We start from the raw sequence: 24,074 nt of genomic DNA on the forward strand, positions 1-24,074 counted from the left end.
CATAGCTTGTAAGTGTCAAGTGTCTGAGGCTGGATTTGAACTCAGGTCCTCCTGAATCCAGGGCCAGTGCTTTATCCACTGCGCCACCTAGCTGCCTCCAAGAAAACTACTTCTACCAATACAGGTTGGCAACTTCTCTGCAACTTGCATTCTCAGAGAACTGCCCTGAGCACTGAGAGTTTAAGTGACTTGCCCAGAATCACAGAGATAGTATGTGTCAGAGAAAAGACTAGAATCCAGGTCTTCCTTGCTTCAAGGCTAACCATCTACCCATTATGGCATAAGTGGCTCCAATACACTTGATCTGTTTCTTTAAATCAAATCCAAGTGAGAATTTTAAGAGAAGGCAATAAATTTTGCAGAAATCCTCCTCAAATATAAATATACATACATATATGTATATACATATATTTCATATTACTTGTGGATATATTAAAACTGCTTTTTAGTAATCATTGGATAGTAATGAGGCAGCAATTGCAGGAGGCACCCATTTCCTATTAAAACAGCTTTATTTCAACTCATAAATAAGAGCAGCAAGTGAAGATTCCAAAATATAAACCACTACATTAAGCTCTACAGCACAATTATCATCATTACATTACAGGAAATTAACCAAAAAAATTATTACAGGTTGTTTTATATATAGCATATTATAACTAAAAAAAAAAAAAAGTTTCCCCCAAAGTGGCCTGGAAGTGACATTTAGTCAATAACTTGAGCTACAAATTTGCAACTGCATTGCTAACAGCCTGTAACTCATCCAGTCTTAAATCCTTTTTGCAAGAGCACATTCAAATAACAATGAGTGAATAGCAAGTATGTTTCCATGAGACCTTTAGAAGCTGAAAAAGAGTCTGGGGACAAAGAGTGTTAAATCAAATCAGAAAATTGCCAAGATTCTAAAAAGCAACTTCTTCCCTTTGTATATCACAATGTCTATCCATCACCTCTGTTGATAATACTCCAGAAAGCTCTTTCTATGAGATTAGGCAGGACAATGACACACTGCCAAAATGGCCTAAGAATCTGTGTGACAAGAAGACAAAGCATTTGGAAAGGGGTAAGCATGCATCAGTCAAGTGAATGAAAAGTGCTATGTTCTTCCAGATTTTCTATTAGAACAGTGATTTAGTAATCAAATAAAAAAGGAAGATTGGATCTTTTGGAAGTGTTTGTAGTGTTACCTTATTAAAACCCTAGCTGGTTTTAAGAATTACTTTACATATCTCTAAGCTTTCCGAAGCATAGATATATTTACACTGAATGAAAGTTAAAAGTATCTCCCCTTCAAAAAAAATTAAAATATTTGTCTTTTTATTAATAAAGGTGAACCTGCCTACATGATTCTCAGCATGAAACGCCAAAGAAGTCAGTCAACATACACTTGGCATGCAGATTTAAATCCTGATTTTTTTTTCCCTACCTCAAAGAAGTGTTAATTATTATAGGTATATATATAAGAAGCCCTCAAGAAAATTTTCAGAAAGAGAGAGAACAAGTGAAATGGATCAACTTCAGCAACCAAGCAAGAACTTAGAGAGCATCCCCCAAACAGAAGGGGAATTTGTTAAAAAAAGGTATCTGCAAGTTGTAATGATACCAAATTATGGTGAGGATTATACACAGTAATTTTCTATTGATGACATTAAAATGGTCATAAATATTGGCATATTATCCAATTTAAATGCAAGAAGATTCTGGCTTTGATTTTAGAGAATATTATATTGGCTTTACTTTATCAAATTAAATAGGAAACTATACCAATTTTTAGACTAAATAAAAGGTGTGCATAAATCTTTATATCCTAATACTGTTGCTGTGATAAAGTTACAGCAAGAGAAAAGGAAAAGTCAAGTTCTTTGAAATCTGTAGGTTGCCAACCTTTCCCCATGACACTGAATTTAGGTATCATTACAACAATTCCCTCTCTCTGCACTGGGGTCAGTGAAAACCTTTTGGTGGGAGGAGAGCTCTTGCTTTCTTGAGTTTGTCTGTGTGTTTGGAGAGGCTGTGAAGAGGGCTGGGGAGAAGGTGATGCTCGAATGTGTGGACTTTGATCGTTAGAATGAGAATCCTCTTTTTTTTCTTTCTGTCCTTGTGGTTTTTCTTTCTTTTTCTCTGTACTGCTGTAAAATAAAGTATAATATGCAACAAGCGTTTAAACAAATAAGCAGGGAACTTAACTAACAAGTGAAAGAAAATGTATGAATATTACACAAGACAAGTAATAAATAATGATTCACGTTCTTTTTGCCCAATAATGTTTTTCTAAAGGCTAAGTCAGCCTCTTATTCCAACTTAAATATCATCACAAACACAGTTACAGTTATACCATCACCCAAGAAGTCATAACTAACAATCCTTAGAAAGGAAAGGCTATCTGTGCACAGATACCCTGGTGGGCTTCTAAGTGTGCATCTTCCTGGCCCTTGTCACACATGCACAAAGTAGTACGGGGCAAATTGGGTGCTTATACAGTGACTGAAAAGAGGGTCTGCTTTCTTTTGGGGCACCTGAGGCTTTCTGTCCTAACTTTTTCAAAGATATGCCAGGGAAATTCAGCTATCAAATGTGAAAACCTAGTAAAAACATTCATAGCTACATGACAAATATCCACTATTACTTTTCTTTTTTTTTTTAGTGAGGCAATCCCAATTGGGATTAAGTGACTTGCCCAGGGTCACACAGCTAATAAGTGTTAAGTGTTAAGTGTCTGAGGCTGGATTTGAACTCAGGTACTCCTGACTCCAGGGCCGGTGCTCTATCCACTGCGCCACCCTATTACTTTTCATTATGGTACTTATTTAATGCTTATATTGCCATTCTGACCATTACATTTTTATTTTAGACTGGCTTTCTGCTAGCTTACTAATATTTAACCTTGCTGAAAATATGTGACATAATCTATAGTTCAACATTTCAAATTCTAGCTAAACTTCAGAATTTTCTAAAGTTGAGTTAAAAACCCACCTTTCGATTTTGATTTTTAACTTTTTCTGATTATAATTGCCTTGACTGTGTGGTTTCAGACCTTTTTTGATTGTTCACCCCATCAGTAAAAAAATATTTTGAGCATGTATTCCAAATATATTTATAAATTATGTATTACCATACTATTATGTACATTATAAAACTTACATAAACAGAAATTTTAAAAGTACCAAAGGTAAAATAACATTTGATCTTATTGAAGTTTATTGAGTGGTAAGAGTGTCATGGCCAGATTTATGCTTTAGGAAAGTCATTTTGACACCTGTGTGTAGAATGGATTGAAAGCACAAAAAATTCCTGAGGCAAGAAGACCAATTAGTAGATTATTTCAACAGTCTAGGTGAGAGGGTATGAACTAGGGTGGTAGCTATGTGAGCAGAGAGAAGGATACAGAAGCAAGAGAAGTCATAGAGATTGAAATTACAAGACCTGGCAAATGACTGTACATGTGGCGTGAGGGTAAGTGAAGATAGTAAGTCAAAGATGACACTGAGGTTATAAAACTGGTTGACTGGAAGGATGGTGATCTCTTTCTTGGAAAAGGGATAGTTATAGAGGTAAAGATAATATAATGACGTTAGTGATATGCCTGCTCATCCTATGGATTCACTCTGTCCCTCTCAAAACAAAAAAGGGGGAGGCAGGACTCTTATTTGTCATGGAATGGAAGTATACATTGGCACTTCCCAATGGTATTTGCTCTCACGTTACTGTGAGTATCTGAGGAAGAGGATAAGTTACAACTGCCCTGTGGGGCCAATGGCCAGCTAAATCAATCAACTAGCATTTATTAAGGGGCGACTATGTGCTAAGTACTGTGCTAACAGCTAGTGATAAAAAGAAAGCTAATGGGAAAGACAACATATAACTATTGTACAAGTAAAATATAAACAGAATAACTTGGGGGTAGTCTCAGAGGGAAGATGCTAGGATTAAGGAGAACTAGGAAAGGCTCCTTGAAGAAGTGGGACCTTAGCTGAGACTTAAAGGAAGCCAGTGAAGTTTGGGGATGAAGAGGGAGAGCATTCCAGGCATGGAGCAAATGCCTGAGAAAATGCTGGGAGTCAGGAGATGGAGTGTCTTCTGTAAGGAATAAGAAGGCCAGTGTTCCTGTTTCCTGTTCAGAGTACAAGGAAAATAAGATGTAAGAATACTGCAAAGGCTGGAAGGGCCTTTAAAAGTGAGACAGAGGAGTTCATATGTGACCCTGGAGATAACAGGAAGCCACTGGGAATTTATTGATTAGGGGAGTGATACGGTCAGAGGAAAATCAGTCTGACCACTGGTGAAGGCCCTCATCACTTCATACCTGGATTATTGCAACTCTCTGTTGGTGGGTCTGCCTGCCTTAAGTCCCTCCCCACTCCAGTCCATCCATCTCTATTCAGCCACCAAAGTGATTTTCTTAAAATGCTGGTCTGACTAGGGCATTCCCATACTAAAACCCTACAAAACTCAAGGAGCTTGTATCACCTCCTGGATCAGATACAAAATTGGTGGTCGGTTCTTAGTAAAGGAAAAGTTTTATTTACCAGAATGCACTAACATCAGGCTATTATAGTTAAGTGAATTTTCCATTTAACAAACTGTTAATGAAAAAAGAAAATTTTGTTTCAAAATTTATTAAAAATCTAAGATATATTGGTTAACTGTTTTTAAGCTTTAAAATGTTTAAAGCAAGAACATAACTGAATCTCTCTTGGTCAACAATAGATCTTATTAAACCTTGGTTTCACTAATATGAATAGCAATGTTCATTATAATTTAGATGTAAAAAGTAAGACTGGTTTCAATTTGGACTGACAGCATAACCCAGAAACATGTTTTTTTAAGTGAAACAGAAAATTTTCTGACTTATCTTATGATATTTCTTTTTTGCTTAGAAGTCGTACTCAATAAAGTTGATTTGTTAGAAGTTCTACTTAGATTAGGTTAATTAAACTTCTACCATATGAAAATTCAGTAATAATCTGGGGACACTTAAAAAAATAACATTCTTCAATGATAGGGGCTTGGCAGACTAAACACAAAGCATTAAATTCTACTTTACTATTTAGATCTATATTTTTGCTTTATCAGTTTTTCTGCTAATAAAGTAAGTAAAGTTTTTCAGACGCAATAACTTCCTAATGTTATACTAGATCTATCTTCTCTTCTCTGTTCTGATCTATTTGGCAAAGGAATATAACCTATACTGAAAACAAGACATGAACATTAAGGTAATTTATTTTGTCTCCAAAGTAATACAGTTCACCAGTACCAGAAAGCTAGAATATTTCCCTCTTTCTTTAGCTTCTTCTTCAATAGTGCTCTGTGGCAAGCAGATGTAAGGGCACATATTGGTTATTTGATAATGTCATGATATCATTGGCTAGGAACTACACAGATGGGAAAAATACTGTAAACAACATTACCAGAATAATAAGTGAGGGCAATTATCAAATTAAATAAGAATAATCAGAGTAAGATAAAGATTAAAAACTATAGAAATAGTTACATTTTCAGACTATTTTGAAAGTATCATTTTTTTCCCAAACATGACATTTATTTTGCAATCCCAGCCAAAGATCCGGTACTTTTAATACTTCTTTCCTACCTCATTAAGATGCTCAAGATTTTATTTCTATGGAAAACATTATTATATTATAATTTATATATTAGAAAAAAGTAACTGAAATCATACATTAACATCAGATTAGTCAAATTATCTTAAAAAAAAAGAAAACAAGGAATTAGGCTGCTTGGTGGCTTTAGTTAGAATCAAAAGCTTCCCTCCATTTCATTAATTCAGCATGCTTACCAAATGAGTAATTGGGTGAGAATCCCCTACAATCATAAATCAAGTGTTGAAAAAGAATATTTCATTTGGAATCCACTATGAATTTCTAGGAGGAAGCTGTGGTGACAATGGCAGCTCATTTTTGATAGATACCTTTTAGCTGCAGATGAAAAGGTTTTTCTTGATATGGATGTAGAGGTGCCATGGTTTGTCTTTCTGCTTCTACTACTGCCGTTGCTTAGACAGGACATAGAAATGGCTTCCCGAATGCCTGGCTGACCTAAAAAAGATTTAAAGAAAGCATCATATCAAACTTTTAAAATATTCACCACCAGAAGAGAATTGTAAAAGTACCTACTGAGATACGATCAGGTTTTATTTCCTCTTCATGTACAGCACATACGGAATTATGATTAAAACTCCACTAAGTAAAAGGACTGGGGATGCTGAATCAGGAAAAGAAAGTGGGGAAGGAAGACAGCGAGCTACATTGAAGTATTTGAAAGGCTGTTATATGGAGGAGGAATTGGATTTCTATCTTTTCTTTTCTTTTTTTTTTTTTTGGTATCATAGGCAAATTTAGACTTGATATAAGGGATGTGAAGACTCTGAAAGGGATACCTTTGGAGCTAATGAGTTCTTTCTTCATTGGGGCATCTGCTGTAGTGGTAATTCTTCAGGCATGGGTTGGACTAGATGGCCACAGAGATCCTTTTTAATCCTGAAATTCTGTGATTTGGTTCCAATCAAAATTGCTATTTAGAGATTTAAAAACAACAGCTACTACTACAACGACCAGAATACCACATGAGTTTTTTATTTTAAGGAAATATCTACCTAGTTTTCTTCTTTACTTTAGCTTAAAGCAATGCTCCAGTAGAAAAAGATGATCTGGGGCAGCGAGGAGGTGCAGTGGATAAAGCAAGACCCTGGAATCAGAAGGATCTGAGTTCAAAACTGGCCTCAGACACTTGACACTTACTAGCTGTCTGACCCTGGGCAAGTCACTTAACCCTCATGGGCCACCCCCACACTCCCTCCCAAAAAAAAAAAAAGAAAGAAAAAGATGATCTACAAAAGACTTCAGTAACTAAATCAAATAACATAGTTATTACAGAAAAAGAATTAAAATATTAGAGAAAACATCATAAAATTAAATTAACTTTTGGGTCAGTTTTGGTTCTCTTTTTTGTTCCCTTCTAACACATCAGCAAGACCTTTTGATTTCTTTTCCCCCTTCAATGTCTTTCAGAACTACCCTTTCTGCTACCTCAGTCCAGAATCCAAAGTACTTCATGCTTAGATTTCTCCAAGCCTTGTTCTCACCTATACATAGGTATTAAAAGAAACCTTCCTTAAAGAAGAAATAAAGATTTCAGAGCTAGAAGAGACCTCATAGGCTGTCTAATCCAAATACTTGAAAACGAATTCTTATCACAATACACCTAATGGGTGGCTATCTAATTTATGCTAGAATATTTCTGATGAGGGGTAACCCACCACTTCCTGAACCAGCATATTTCACTATTAGGTAGTTCTAATACTTGGAAAGTTTTCTCTTACATAAAGCGATTTCCACTTGATTTTGGCTGTTCTCCTGTGGATGTTCTCTAATTTATCAATGCCCACAATAATCCAGATGTGGTATGACCAAGGCAGAGTACAGAGGGACTTCATTGGCCCAGTTTAAGACTATATTAGGATTCTTTGGCTGTCAAAGCACTGTTGACTCATATGGAGCAAATGATACATGAAAAATTCCCAGATTTATTTCAAATAGGTATCTCACTTGTTACTTATGTAGTTGACTTTTAAACATCTGAATATAAGACTTTAAATTCCTATCAATAATTTCATCATAGAGATCAAGCTGAATGTTTTAGCTTGTCAAGATCTTTTTGACCTGCAGATTAACATACCTAGCATGATTTTTACAGACCCATTCTACTTTTATATGTATCCTGTTACCTGACCTTGCTTATTTATATCTTCTGTAACCAGTTTTTGAAAATCTAAGATCTTTATGAATAACATTGTTCTTTTCAGACAACTCTAGTTTTTCTTCCTCATCAGAATTATTTTTCTTTGTCTGAAATATTATTCTTTTTTGTTTGTTTTTTTGCAGGGCAATGAGGGTTAAGTGACTTGCCCAGGGTCACACAGCTAGGAAGTGTCAAATGTATGAGGTTGGATTTGAACTCAGGTCCTCCTGAATCCAGGGCCGGTGCTTTATCCATTGTGCCACCTAGCTGCCCCTGAAATTTTATTCTTGATAATTTGACACCCTCTCTGAGCTCACTTCTCGTGATAGGATGAATATTTACCAAAATTTCCCTAATGCAGCTTCTCCCCGCCACCCGCCATCCGTCACAATATGGGGAGGGGTTCAGCACCCCCCCTTTCATAATCCCAGGGATGTTTTCCCTAAATAAGAATCAAAGCTCTCCCTGGATCAGGTCCCCAGTTTATGTAGCTTCCTGGTCATTCAAGGGCATAAAAAGCCCCGGCAATAGGCAGTTGGGGCCCCTCAGTGTTGGATTTCTGAAGATGCTATGAGTAAACACATCCTCCTCTGATGACCAGATGCTTTTCCATATGGAGAAAAAGAGGACTGCAGTGAAAGAAGTTAAATGCCACTGTACTGTCATTACATTTCTGTATTAGGGCAAATTAAACCCTGCTTTGTTAACTGTTCAATGATTTGTGAGTGCCTTCTATTATCCCAACATCAAACCCGAATCAAGAGTACTGGCATTATACCTGTTTCCACAATATCCTACGCCCCCCGCCCTCTTGAAACCTTTCCCCAAATCTAGAATATATGTCAAGCTACCCCCAGCTTCCTCTCCTCTATCACAAAACAGAAGATGGAATTTTTTTCATCTCTCCAATCTTCATCATTTCTACTCTATCAACCAGTTGTTTCTTGTTGGCGAATCTGACTAAAAATACTTCCCCTTGTTGATTGCTCTATCTTTTGAAGGATGAAACCATCATAAAGCAAGCCAAGAAATTACCATCTGCTAAACCAATGACAAAAGCCACTTCTGTTTCTTCCCATCATTACATCTAAATTTTCTCCACCATGCCTTCCTCTCACCTAATTCCTGGATATTCTCACATGACTATAATCTTTATGTACAATGCTCCCCAGTCCCTGTTACTTATGAATAAAGGATAGCTAATTGAGGTCCATAGTTCAGTCATTCGTCTCACCCCAAATCTTATGCATACTTATGAGGTCAAATTTGCTATGGTCTTGTGTTAGAACCTCTAATCCATCTTATTTTTTTGCCAATATAGCATGCGTTTGTGTATGGTCATTTGGGGCTAGGGCTTTACTACTTCCTCTTTTCTTGAATTCTGAACCATATTAATATTTAGGTGATCCAAATGCCAGTCTTCTTACATTGCGGCAATTTTCTTTCATATGTAGCTTGGCAGATATGCCTAGGCAGTTTTTTCCCTACCTCTGCCCCCATTTCCCACCCCATTCTAGTTTAAAGACCCTTTCATTAGACACCCAAGAGAACAGGCAAACACATTTTTACCAGGCTTTGTTAGGTATACTATATTCCTGGACAGGAACCTTTTATTCCTATATTTTAAGGTACAGCTTGTTAAGTCCAAATGGCATTTTTAGACCAACTTGATCCTTTCTCAGCTCTTTACTTTCCAAATCTGTTTTTCTCTTCTGAATTCCTTAATCCTTAATAATGAGCAGTGAAGAATGATCAACTATGTTATGAACCTCAATTTTTCACCCTAGTTTTCTAATCTTTGCCAATACTTTCTAGGCTTCCTCTGGCAATATAATTTGTATCTAGGTGAATCGCCATAACTGGGCAGTAGTCATCAGGTTTGTCAAATAATGGGAAGTTCTCAAACCCTTAAATACATACACATACCTCCCCCCAAAACACAAATACACAGTAGACATATATACCGACCTATCTCTCTGTTTATCTAACAGGATGAAAAACCATTCAAGGAATGCTTCTATTCTTCATATTATCAGGGATAATGAATGTGTACACATATGCGCACGTGCACATACACACACAAGAGGAAGACAACAGATCTCTCTGCATTATCAGGCTAACAACCAGCTGCCTCAGTACCTCTCAAGGAGTCACCAAACACTAATATTCTTCCCTTCTTTTAATTTTTACTATGTGTAACCTTTTTTTAAAAAATTCTTCTTTTTATGGAGATGGGAATATTGTAACACATAATTGTCCCTAATAATCTGATGTACAGAAGCATTCCTTGAGTGGTTTTTCATTCTATTGGATACTGTACTCAAGAATATTCCTAAGCTTTCTATTTTCTATCATGTCACATCTAAAACAGTAAGCAAGGTATCAGAGTACTTCCCTAGCTCACCACATTCCCCTTCTACTTCAGGCCTGTTAATCTATTTTTCTCCCTTCTACCAACAAATTCTTATCTTTATATTTATACCAAGTCTTTTGCCTGGAATGATCTCATCACTATATCTAATTCATTTCTCTCAGCTTTTAAAAACTAAAACCAATAATTACACACTACAGAAACATGTACTCCTTCCACTCTAAGCTTCTGTTTTTTTTCATGTTAAAGCCTCTTGACGTCATCATCTCCTACTCTTTCCTCCTCTCCCCCAGTCTCTGATAATGAAGTGGCCTTTTTTCCGGTTAAGGTTAGTTCCTCTATGCATGCTCTTGATGCCATACCCTCTAATCTTCTGTAACAGATTGCTCCCTCAATCAACACCCTCCTATCCTTAATCTTAACCCAATCAACTGATTCCTTCCCTGGTGTCTTCAAACATGCCCAAATCTCCCTCACCCTTAAAAAAAAACAAAACCCTCACTAAATGGTGGTTATGGTAGGACGCAAATGATAATACCCCCATCTCCAGACACTTAGTCATCTTATATTTATTTAATCACTGAGAAACAACATGTCAAATCTCAGTTTTTGCCTCTGGTTAACTATAGTGTATGCTCTGTCATTTCTCAAGTGTCCTTTGTGATGCTTCCCATCTTTGGCTTGCTAGCTATTTCCTGGTTCAAGTACTTGACTTCCATCTTCAGGAGAACAATTTGATTCATCTAAGTTTATATGATCGTGTACCAGTGGTCTGTCTTCACACACACAGTGCCTTTGGACAAGATTCTCGAATTACATTCATTTGGTCACCCCCCAAGGGGTCCTAATGGGCTTTCCAGGCACCAGCTGTGATACAATCTGTCTTCCTGGCAGTCAACAACAGCCAAAAGTGCTTTAGCCCTTTCCCCCTTTTTCACAATACAGGTAATTTTATTTGGCACTGACTAAATTTTCAACTAGTAGCATGAGCATATGGTACTAATGTTTCACTGCTGTCAAAAAGGAAGCATTTTCTATCAGAGAAAATAATTTTTAAAAATTACATGGCTAACAATTTAAAAATTACTAAGGAAACCAACTACCACCCAGTCAAGTGGCCTAGCATGTTGTGCTTAGGAGAAACTTCTAACCCAACTAATAAAAATAATGATAGGTAACATTTATATAACACCCTCTTTACAATTATGATCTCATTTGCTCCTCACAACAACCCTAGCTAGAAGGTACTATTATTATCATTTCCATTTTACAGGTGAGAAAACCAAGGCAAAGAGAGGTCAAGTACTTTGCCCAGGGTCAGATAGCTAGGAAATATCTGAGGCTGGATCTGAACTCAGGTTTTCCTGACTTGAGGCCCAGCACACTATCCATTATGCCACCCAGCCTTTAAGTTTCCAGCACACTGAAAAACAGTACATAACACAGATAAGAAAAGAGAAATAATTAAGTTTGTTTCTGATTTTTTTCATCAATAGGATGAATGGTGCTACTATAAGATGACAGAGCCTTACAATCCCAATACATAGCTGATCACATGCATTTAGAGAGATCTAAGGTCAAATCATACTGCATACAATAATTACCTAGTAAAAGCCTGACATAATAGTGGGCTTGTACCTTAATATCCAAATCACAAAGGGCTATTTTAAAAGTTCTGCCACTGAAACTTATAAATAAGGATGCTATAACTATAGAAGAAAAGAAGAGCATTAAAAAAATTCCTTGAGTATATTTTTATTTTAAATTCTTTACATCATTTACAAATCCCCCCTCCTCAAGCTCCCAACTGTGCCAGAAATGGATTAATATAATTGGGAAATGTTTGACCAAATAAAAATACATCAAAACATAGATAAATGTGAATTTGTGGTTTCTTTAGTAAATATAGGGCCAACAGACATTTGTTTCCATTTGAATTCAACACAGCTTCTTTGCATAATTACCGAAATGTAAATAACCCATGACAGGATAAATGGAACAATACAAATTACAATTTACCTGGATTCAAAAGTTCACACTAAATTAAAATAGAGAAAAAAAAGCCTTACTTATTCTTAGTTGGGCAAAAAAAAAATTCTACAAATAATTTCTTAATTTTAAAGTGTTTTGTGAAGTTCTAAAATTAAAACTTAATATATATTATATAGCTTTGCTTACAATGCTTATTCCAAATCTTCATTACACACATATATTGTCTAATGTCATTTCCAATACTTATTCTATTTTTAAACTTACAAACAAATGCCAAGAGCGGACAGTCATTAAACATTTTTTTCTTGTCACTTTCTATAGTGGTCTATATATAGACAAGTTCCATGATAATGGAGTCTAGGGTTGCCAATGATAACATTAATGGAATTCTGTACATGATTACAAGAATTACTTTTGAAATTCCTATATCAATTCAGGAAAGATAACTCAGAGGGGTACATTTTTTTTTCTACCAAAAGAAAATGTCGCTATTAAATACTTCAATGGATCTATGATTTCATTTGGAATATTTCCTATGATAATGTAAATGGCAATTTAGCTGTGCCCCCTCATAGTGTGACTTCTGTCTATGTTCTCTCCTCAACCTGCCACAGAGAGTCCACCTAATGTGCTGGGGATCTTCTCATAGCACCCTTGACAACATACAGAGACCAATGTAACATGGGTTTTCTGGCCTCACTCTTGCTATGTGACCAGCCCATCTTTTCCAGAAAATGAACTGTTTATCTTAATTTATAAGAGCTTTAAATTCTTTTCTATAATCTTTTACTAATCCATGTTAAAGACAAAATGATCAAGGCACGGGTTTCAAGTAAATAGAGGGACTCAGAATTCACAAACACCACTAGGCCACTGTCCTCACATAATATCATGTTACATGAATTGGAGTCAGAGAGTTTTCAAAACATGGGGTTAATTTTTTAAATGTTAGATGTTCTACAATGATAACTGCCAATACAATATTCAACATTTCAAGAAATATTAAATGTCTACTATGTACAAAACACTAATGTAGGCATTAAAGATGAAAGAACAAAAATAAGACAGTTCTTAGACTGCTTATATTTTGGTGAAGAGATCTAAGAGATAAATACGAGTTAACTGGGAGGAGGAACAAAGTACTAATAACTAAGTGGAATGGGCAAAGTTTGGGGTAGGACTCAGCCCTTGACCTGAGCCTTTATTGATAGATGCCAATTATCACCAAATTATTATCTCATGTTTTCCCCTTCTCTACATTTACACAGCCATCACCCAAGTTCAAATAGGTATTGTTTAGTTCTCATACTAGCAGTTTTCTAACTTTTTGGTCTCAAGACCCCTTTATATTCTTAAAAATTATTGAGGATGCCAAAGAGCTTTTGTTTATGTGGATTACATGCAATGATGTGCTCATAATTTTTAACAAGTGGCTCTTTGGGGAGGGAGGGGAATACATACATTTTTATGTTTAAGTTTAATCTATACTATTAACATTTTCTCTATCACTTTCTTAAGTACAGACAATCATCAAAACAATAAGTCAAACCCTGATTTGTAGCATTTCTAAGGTGGTGAAGGTAGTGGGCTCTATACCAATTTTTAAGGTGTAAATGCTCATACAACTGGCTTTCACAAGTCAGTTTAACCTAGTGCCAGCATACCTTTGGTTATATCTATCAACATTTACAGTACTGGAAATGGATCTTAATATTATCACAAAAACAGTTTTGAACTTTAAAATTTTCTGGAAAAGGGGCTCCTGGACAATTTGAGAGTAGCTGTTCTAGACAATTTTTATAGCCTCATAATTGGTCTGCCTTCTTTAAGACTCTCCTCTTTCTACAACCCATCTACCACACGGCTACCAAACTGATATTCCAAAAGCACAGGTTTGATCAAATCATTCTCCAGCTCAAAAGGCTCCAGGGGCTTCCTTCTTACAAGTCCTTTCCACTCTGATTCCAGCCTGTCTTTCCAGGTTTACTGAAGATGACTCTCCCGAATACCTTCCCACATTCCAGATACACTGTTCTACTTGCGATCCCCATTCCATTTCCTACCTATCATTTGCTCAGGCTATCTCCCATCCCTAGAATACATACCTTTTTTTTTTTTTTTAAAGTGAGGCAATTGGGGTTAAGTGACTTGCCCAGGATCACATAGCTATTAAGTGTCTGAGGCCGGATTGGAACTCAGGTACTCCTGACTCCAGGGCCAGTGCTCTACCCACTGCACCACCTAGCTGCCCCCCACACTCCCTTTTCACCTTTGGAAATTATCTACTATGCAATGTAATTCTTTTGTATTTTAATTTTCTGTGTATATGTTATTTTCTTCCAGTAGCATATTAAGATCCTTGGTGGCAGACTGTCTCACTTTTTCCTTTGTTAAGTATCACAGGAGACATTTAGGGGCATGAATGAATGGAAATTAAAGGGAAGGAAGGGAAAGAAGGAAGGAAATGAGCATTTATTAAGTGCCTGTTGTGTGCTAGGCACCACATTTTTTACAAATATTATTTCACCTATCCTCAAAACAACTCTGGGAGGTAAGCACTATCATTTCCCCCATTTTGCAGTAGAGGAAACTGAAGCAGACAGAGGTCAAGTGACTTGCTCAGGGTCACAGCTTATAAGTGTTAGAGGCTAGATGTGAACTCATGTTTTCTTGACTCTAGGTCCAGTGCTTTAGCCAGCACACCAACTAAATGTCAGACAGAAACGAGGAGGTAGTACATTGCAGACTTGATGCCCTTTACAAATACATGAAAACAGTAAAGAAAACACTGTGATTTCAGAACAGGTAGCAATTCTGAGATTTCCTTGACCTACCCCTCAAGGCCTATTGCTTACATATTCACATCCATCAATTTCTTGGTTAACCCAGTAATTTTTTTATTGTATATTTCTAGCCGTACTATGTTGTGTGCAATTCTCATTTCTACTGTAGTAATTCAACCACTGTTTGATTTTGACATTATCACTCTTTCTACGATATTCTGTATATTTGTTATTTTATTTGTTTCCTTCTCATTCTTTTTTTGAAAGCATTTAAAATTCCTAGTTTGAGTTACTTGCTTAAAAAAATCTATGTGTAAATTATATTTTAGCTTTGATTGACAAGCGTAAATATTCAAATATATGAATGAGCATGAGAAAATTAAAAAAACAAGAATGTTTTATAAATCAAAGCAAACAGAAAATGACTGTACTTGTGTTTGTAATTTATATTATCACTGATTATTAATCTCATGCCACAGATGAATATATAGTCTTTAATGTCCCCAAACTGTCCTTGTTTTCCTCATCTTTTTTAACCTTAATTAAGGATTTAACAAATGTATTGTTAGTTTTGCATTTGGTAGCTAGGTGGAGGGACAGAGAGGTGGCACAGTGGAGAGAGCACTATGCCTGGAATCAGAAATCTGACCTCAGACATTTACTAGCTGTGCTACCCTAGGTAATTCACTTAACCTTGTTTGCCTCAATTTCTCATCTGTAAAATGAGCTGGAGAAGGAAATGGCAAACCAATTCAGTATCTTTTTTCAAAAAACCTTAATGGACAGTTGGTCCATGGAGTCATGAAGAGTCAGACATGAATGACTGAATAACAACAGCAAAGTTAGGTGGAATAGTGGATAGAGTGCTGAACCTGGAGTTAGATTTGAGTGCAAAAATATGTCTCAGACATTTACTAGCTGTGTGATCTTGGGTACCTCTCTTAACCTCCATCTGCTTCAGTTTCCTTATCTATAAAATGAAGATAATTGCACATATCTCCTAGGCCTGTTGTGGGAATAAGATGAGATAATTGTTGTAAAGTGCTTTGTCAACTTTAAAGTGCATTATAAATCCTAGTTATATAGTAACTGATATAACTTTTTTTTTTTTTGCGGGGCAATGAGGGTTAAGTGACTTGCCCAGGGTCACACAGCTAGTAAGTGTCAAGTGTCTGAAACCAAATTTGAACTCAGGTCCTCCTGAATCCAAGGCCCATGCTTTATCCACTGCGCCACCTAGCTGCTTCCTGATATAACATTCTTTTGGCTCTGTTTTCTTTGATTGTGTAGTTCTTATAAGATCCTACTTGCTTTTGCGATTTTCTTAAATGTTGATTCTTATTTAACATTCAAATATGGCAGGGAATGGTGGTGCATGTCTATAATACCGGCTAAGGCTGCTGGGTAATTTGAGTTTAGGAGTTCTAAATTGTAGTAGTGGCTAAAGCCAATCACGTAACCACATTAAGTCCAGCATAAATACGGTGAGCCCCAAGGAGCAGAGGGCTGCCTAAGAAAGAGTAAACTGGCCCAGGCTGGAAAAACAGAGCAAGTCAAATATTCCATGCTGATCAGTATAGGATGGACCACATGAATGTGTATTTCTAGCTTGGGAAAGATAGGGAGATCCAATACCAAAATTAAAAAAAAAAATTAAAATGTACAATTTATCCATTTAAAGACATTTATTACAATGCAATAACATTTATTAAGCATGTACTATGTGCCAGGCATTGTGCAAATATATGCTAAAGATACAAATAAAAAAAAAAGAGAGAAAAGACAGTCCCTCTATTATTGTCTAATGATCTGACAATCTAAATGTCTTTAAATGAGCTTATAATGAAGAATGTTACAATCAAATGGGAGAAGACAACACACCAAAGGAAGCTAAAATGGGAAGAGACAGTACTTGGCATGGGGACCCGATGATTCTGAAGTGGAATCTAAAGCAAGTAAATGATGGGAAATAAAGGGTTATCTGGGCATCTGAGCCCTCTCTATATGTAGGCTTTGTGAGGAGTTTTTTGCCCCACTCTCTAGTGCTCCCATCAGGAGCTAGAGACTAATGAGGGTTCTGATGAAGTGTAAGTACCAAAGTTTAAGCATTTTCTGAGATGATAAATTTCCTTGTGATGGGCTTTTTTTGGGGGTGGGGGGAAGGTAGCTTATGGGAAATGAATCTTAGGATGCCTTGCATTGGTTCTTTTATCATTGCTTTGTATCTGGTTCTTTCACTGTTTTAGTTGTTCTTTGGTCTTTTAACTGAATTGGTAAGAAAAGCAAGATATATGTAAGAAAGAAGTTTCATTTACAATCCTCTTTTTTTGGTACTACTATGATTAAAAAAATGTCCATTTTATTTGGTGTTTGTTTAGTTCAATAATAAAAATTAATTGAATGGCCACTTTTCTGTGTGTGTGTGTTAAGAAAAAGTATAGTTTTTCTTTCTGATTTTGATAAACAGCTGGCTCCTTTCAAAAGTCTCATTTTGTCATTTTAACTAGAAATTCCTACTTTATTAGCAGAAGAGAATAAGGAAAAAAGGCAACCTGTCATAGTGGGAAGAATGCTAAATTTTGAGCCTAGGACTCAGGTTCAAATTCTAGCTCTTCTACTTATTATTTTTGTGATGCTGGGCAAATCACTGAACCTCTCTGGGACCTTAGTTTTCTCATCTCGCTAACTGAGTAGGTTGGCTCTAAATCTACAACTTTATAATAGCTATTTGCCCACTTCTCTCACTGTTGATAAAGTCAAAACAATCTCATTTCCTACTCAGACATGCCTGTGATGATGTCTTTTGCTGCTGTCTGAAGATAGTATAGGACAGGCCTTGAAAGGGCTTGGAATATCTGCTGCTCATGTGTAGGTTAATTATTGCTAAGCTTGTCAGACAAGACCATTTAAAAAAAATCTTTGTTATAAACTGACTCAGCACCTAGTATTACAAATTTTGAATTGGTAATAAGGTTCAGTATGTTTATCTAACTCCCAATATATAAAACCTTGAATAAGTTTAAGATTTAAAAAACCCCCAAACAATATAACCTCAAAATGAACTTTTATTGATACCTGACCTAAGTAGGAATATATTTTACATGTATAATTCCAATAATAGAAACAGTATTGAAATATAATAACCTATTTCAAAGGAAACCAGAATACAATGAAAAATGAAATATTCCTACTACTTAATTACCTTTACTTGAGACTGTTTTTTTCACAGATACCACATTATCTTCAGAGATTGTAAGACGCCTTAATACATCAGCCAAAGCTGCCTTCAGAACTGTGATTTCATCTTCTTGTTGCTGAACTCGCAACTCAAGGGCAGAGAGACGATCCTGGACATCAGAAGTACTTGTAGCAGAGATACTGTCATCTATTGAAATATTAAGAGAAAAAAAGGTAACTTTAAAATAATTTTCATAAGATTAAATTAAACAGAAATCATGAGAAAATACAGGTGGTAAATTAAAATTTGAAAATATGAAGAATAATACCTAAAATTTCATAGATTGATTCAATTCAATTTGTTCAAGTTGAGATTTATTTATTAACTTGATAAATAATATATCTTAATGTAACAACAAATTTCCCTGATCAAACTTTCCCTAGAATTAATGAATAATATACAGTATAGATATTCATAAATTGTTTCTGCTTCATCTCCAGAACATGTGACAGAAATTATTTTCAGAAAATGTGATAAAGATAGTAAACTTTCCAAAGCATCTTTGGCCACTGTAAGTTTTTTTTCAGCTATTACCATCCTCATATATGAAAATACACTGTGAAATGATTTGTAGATTGCTCAGTCTACTTCCACCTGGAATGAACTATTAGCCTATTTATATAGTTCCTACAAACCCAATGGCCAGAAAGCCCCGTGTTACACAAACTCTCCTTCTCCTTGTATGACTACCTTCTCCCCTCAGCATTCCCAGTACAAACCACATATACACAGACCTTCTTCCCCCTCCCCTCCCCTTTTTTGGCGAGACAGAGACACAGACAGACAGAGATATATATATGTGTGTGTGTGTGTGTGTGTGTGTGTGTGTGTGTGTGTGTGTGTGTGTGTGTGTGTGTGTGTGTGTGTATAGAGGAGAATGTAATTTAATTAATGCTGTATTCAAATACAAATTTGAATCAGACAAAGTTGAAACTGGAAGGGGTCTTAAGGATTATTTAGTCCAATCCCCTGATTTAATGAAAAGGAAACTGAGGCTTAGAGAAGTTATATGACTTTCCCAAGGTTATAGACTACTAAGTGGTGCTGCCATTAGCAGAGCTTTCTGAGTATTAGTCTAGTGCTTTTCTAAGTATGCCAGTTAGAAAACAGAAAAGAAAAACCTGTTCCTTAAATCTTGTTGGTCAAGCTAGTAAAGATATTATGACTGCCTATACCTTATTTAGCTAATCTATATTTAAAGAGAGTAATAATAGTTGGTCACATGTATGACTGCCTTGAAACATACAAAAATATCTTTTTTTTTGTAATACTGCCTCCCCCAGGAAGAATTTTATAAATTCTAAATATGTTATATGCCTAACATTGCATTATGTCTGCAATAACAAGAAAATGAATGCATTCCTTTATGCTTCCGTTAAGCTTGAATATAAGATAGAAATTATTAATCATTCAGAGGTTGCTAAAATACAATTTAATTAAACAAAGTATTTAATACTAGAATGCCTCTACTAACATCCTACTGCTTGTGATGTGTAAAGTTACTCTTCAAACTCATTTCAGCTTCACCACGACCCAGTGAGGTAAGCACTATTATTGTCACCATTTTACAGATGAAGAAACTGAGGTTTGGAGAGGTTAAATGACTGACCTATGGTCACATTTCTAGTAAATATCAGAGATGTAATTTGAACCTAGGTTTTCCTGACACTCAAACTCTCTCCACTACTCAGCACTGACCACTTGGAAGGAGCTGTTGGCGTCAGTTTGAAGAATGGCCTGGGATCAGGAAGATGACTATGAGGGCATTACAATAATCACAAAGCAAAGTGACAGAGGCCTGAACAAGCAGAGTGGAAGTGGGAACAGAAAGAAGGCTGATGTTTAGAGAGAAGTCATCAATCAACAAACATTAAGTTATTCCTATATGCTTACAACTGAAGCTTACAACTTCACTTAATTCTTAAATCCACCTAAGGCTCATGTCAAGACATCACCCCTGATGTCAGTGGTTGTCTTGAAAACAAAGGACAGGGGGCAGCTAGATGGTGCAATGGATAGAGCACCAGTCCTGGAGTCAGGAATACTGGTGCTGGGGATAAAAATTTAAAAATTCCTGCTCTATAACATTATAAAAACCAATAATTTTGAAAGACCAAAGAACTCTGATCAACCATATCTGAGGACAGATGATGAAGAATGCTACCCACAATGCTACCTACCTGACAAAGAAATGATGAGCCAAATATGCAGAATAAAATAGATATTTTTGGACATAGCTAATATCAGATTTTTTTCAAGGACACTATTAATTTTTTCTGGGGAGGAGGAAAAAAATTAGAATTTTAAAAAAGAAGTTAATTTTTTAAAAGTCCTACCCTCAAAAAAGCTTCCATTCCATACAGGGAGAGAACATGGAAACATATATTTATATTTTTATGTATACATAAAGTATACATGTAAACATACAGTTATCCCTTTTACGTCATGATTTTCCTCATCATGGTTTTGATATGATGCAGGTCAGCACAAGAAATTAAATGGGAAAATTTGGGGGAGTTTTGCAGAAGCCACAGATGACAAAGACCAGCAGACAACATAGAAAAAGTTTAGAAACTCAGAAATGCATAATAGTATTGTATAATATCAACATATTTTATCTTTTAATACATAAATATACACAATTTATTTTTAAAGTTAATTAAAAAATTTTTATTTTTAAAGTTAAATTATGACCAAATATTAAACCCAAATTTTACAATAAGATACTGTAAAAACCCCATAAAATAAAAAGAAAACAATTCAAACTTCTTTGGTATGAAGGAGGGCCAAAAAATTGTACACAGATTTTCCAGATCACAGTGATGCTGCTTCCCTAACCCCTGCAATGTGGAAGGGATAACTGTACTTATATACACCTATTTACTGTACCTGTGATTCCACTGTTACAGGAAACTCCCAATAGAAAATTACCTACTAATACAGATTCAGACCTTTCTTGCAATTCAGTCTGTAGGAGTTGGATGGGCACTGAAAGGCTAAGTGATTTGCTAAGAGTCCCACATTTAGTCTATGCTGGGAGCTGCGGGGTGTTCAGGGAGGGTAGCACTTCCGGTGTGAGCACTTTTCAGGGCTGCTTGTCCGCCTGTGGCACACACCTTCACCCAACTCTCTTACCTATGGCTCTAAGGAGCTGTAGCATGGACAATGGCCACAACCCAGTAAACTGTCTCAGCAGACGTCATGAACCAGGCTGAGGGTAACTAACACTCCTTAAACCTCTTGTTGAGTTAGACGGATGTCTAGCCCAAGCATGCAAAGACTTTCCCCCAGGGAGGATGAGAACAATTTGCTCCAATGGCCATGAAGGCAGCTGAAGCCGGTGTCATGGAGCTCTTAGAGCTTTGGTTAGGCACTGAACACACGGCATCCTGGGCTATCACCAACCATCTTGACTTTTGTCTTGCCACTGGACTTCAATGACTCGGGAAGAAAGACTGAAACTTACAACTTCACTTAATTCTTAAATCCACCTAAGGCTCATGTCAAGACATCACCCCTGATGTCAGTGGTTGTCTTGAAAACAAAGGACAGGGGGCAGCTAGATGGTGCAATGGATAGAGCACCAGTCCTGGAGTCAGGAGTACCTGAGTTCAAATCCCGCCTCAGACACTTAACACTTACTACTTGTGTGACCCTGGGCAAGTCACTTAACCCCAACTGCCTCACTAAAAAAAAAAAAAAAAAGAAAAGAAAAGAAAAAGAAAACAAAGGACAAACAACAACTAGAACACAGACAAGTCTTTCTGGCTCCAAGTACAGCTCTTAATCTACTATGTTATGCTTCTTCTTGCTCTTGACTATTTTTTCCCCTGTGCTTTGAATTTCATGTATGTATTGATAAAGAAAGGGCAAATAGAATCTCGTTTTGGAGGAACAGCAGTAAGGCATGTTGGGCTAAAACCTAAAACAGAACATGTGAAGAGAAGTAATAAGGCTAGACAGGTAAGCTTGGCCAAGTTGTGAAGGGCTTTATATGCCAAAGAGAAAAGTTAGTATTGAATCCTAAAAGTAACAGAGAGTCAATGAAGTATACTGGGCAAAAGAGTAACATGGTCATTACTGTGATTGAGGTAGATGAAACAATGATAACTGACAAGACAAGGAAGTTTAATTTTTATTTTTTCTATTTTCTCTGTAAAGAATAATGACTTTTAACTGGGAAATGACATAATGAAAATAACTAACATGAGAGTTGATACTCAAAACAGATAAAGAAATAGTAAAAGATCATCTAGATGCCACTGAGAAGTTCAGGTAACCTGGCCCAGATGAGCCATAGCCCCATGAACTGGAAGAACTAGCAAATGCCACTGCTGATATGTGAAAGATCATGGAAAATGAGACAGGTACCTACAAAATTGGAGAAGGACAAATGTCCCAATTTTCAAAATTAGGACAAGAATAGTCTACAAACTATAAGCCAGTGAGCTTGACTTTGATTGCTGGGAAAATTTTCAAAGTGTCATTCAAGAGATGGCTTGACCAACATCTAGAAGAAGAATGGTAATTACATAGTCCCCATGGCTTTATCAAGAATAGGTCATGCCATTGTAACGATTGGAATGACGCCACCTGCTGGAGACTTACTGTAGAAGAGTTCCACCCATGAAGCGAAGGTCTTTGAGGGCAAGACCAGGAGTCTCTTCTTTGGCATCAGGAAGTGACACGGGCTAGTGGGAGGAGGAAGGAAGAGACTGGCGCTCGGTCTCACTCTCTTTCCTGAGGACGCTGGTGGAGAGGGGAGCTAGAAATGTGCTTTCCCTTTAATAGATAGGAATCTAGGCCTTTTCTTCTCTCTTTACCAAACTCTTATTCTCCTTAATAAATGCTTAAAAGTCTAACTCTTGCTAAAGCTTATAATTTATTGGCGACCACTCATTAGATATTTTACACAGTTTAGCTAGAATTTTAGCCCTTAACACCATAAAGGGTGAAACCATAGGTAAATTAGGAGAGGAAGGACTAGTTTACCTCTCAGATCTATGGAGAGGAAAACAATTTATGTCCAAACAAGAGATAGAGAATATTATGAAATGCAAGATGGATGACTTTGATTACATTAAATTAAAAAGGTTTTGTACAAACAGAAGCAATGCAGCCAAAATTAGAAGGGAGGCAGAAAGCTGGGAAACAATTTTTACAGCCAGTATTTCTGATAAAGGCCTCATTTCTAAAATATAAAGGGAACTAAATCAAACTGATGAGAATGCAAATCATTCTCCAATTGAGAAATGGTCAAAGGATATGAACAGGCAGTTTTCAAATGAAAAAATCAAACTCTATTGCCATATGAAAAAATGTTCCAAATCACTACTGATTAGAGAAATGCAAATTAAAACAACTCTGAGGTACCACCTGATACCTATCAGATTGGCTTACATGACAAAAAAGGAAAATAATAACTGTTGGAGAAACTAAGGAAAATTTGGAACACTAATACTTGTTGGTGGAACTGTGAACTGATCCAACCATTCTGGAGAGCAATTTGGAACTATGGCCAAAGGGCTATAAAGCTGTGCATACCCTTTGACCCAGCAATACCACTATTAGGTCTTTTCCCCAAAGAGATCATAAAAAAGGGAAAAGGAACCATATGTACAAAAATATTTATAGCTGCTCTTTTTGTGGTAGCAAAGAATTGGAAATTGAGGGGATGCCCATCAATTGGGGAATGGCTAAACAAGTTGTGGTATATGAATGTAATAGAATACTATTGTGCTGTAAGAAATGATGAGCAGGAGGAGTTCAGAGAAACTTGGAAGGACTTGCATCAACTGATGATGAGTGAGATGAGAAGAACCAGGAGAACACTGTACACAGTAACAGCAACATTGTATGATGATCAACTGTGACAGACTTGGCTTTTCTCAGCAGTGCAATGATCCAAAACAATTTTCAAAGAACTCATGATAGA

General features: G+C 36.4%; 1 protein-coding gene across 6 annotated transcripts in view; it reads right to left on the minus strand.

Annotated features, from left to right (window-relative positions):
* EML4 (EMAP like 4) overlaps positions 1-24,074 on the minus strand; it is a 167,047-nt gene that overhangs the window by 75,153 nt on the left and 67,820 nt on the right. For 3 of the 6 annotated variants that reach the window (XM_043984396.1, XM_043984395.1, XM_043984394.1), the window contains exons 2-4: positions 18,104-18,286; positions 5,927-6,053; positions 1,956-2,129 (exon numbers count right to left, since the gene is read on the minus strand). In XM_043984396.1, coding sequence (XP_043840331.1) covers positions 1,956-2,129; positions 5,927-6,053; positions 18,104-18,286 — 484 coding nt within the window. The remainder of the gene's footprint in view (positions 1-1,955; positions 2,130-5,926; positions 6,054-18,103; positions 18,287-24,074) is intronic. The other 3 variants (XM_043984399.1, XM_043984398.1, XM_043984397.1) reach the window with 1 other exon arrangement.

Source organism: Dromiciops gliroides, chromosome 2 (genome assembly GCF_019393635.1).
Source record: "Dromiciops gliroides isolate mDroGli1 chromosome 2, mDroGli1.pri, whole genome shotgun sequence".
In the NCBI taxonomy this organism is placed as follows: Eukaryota; Metazoa; Chordata; class Mammalia; order Microbiotheria; family Microbiotheriidae; genus Dromiciops; species Dromiciops gliroides.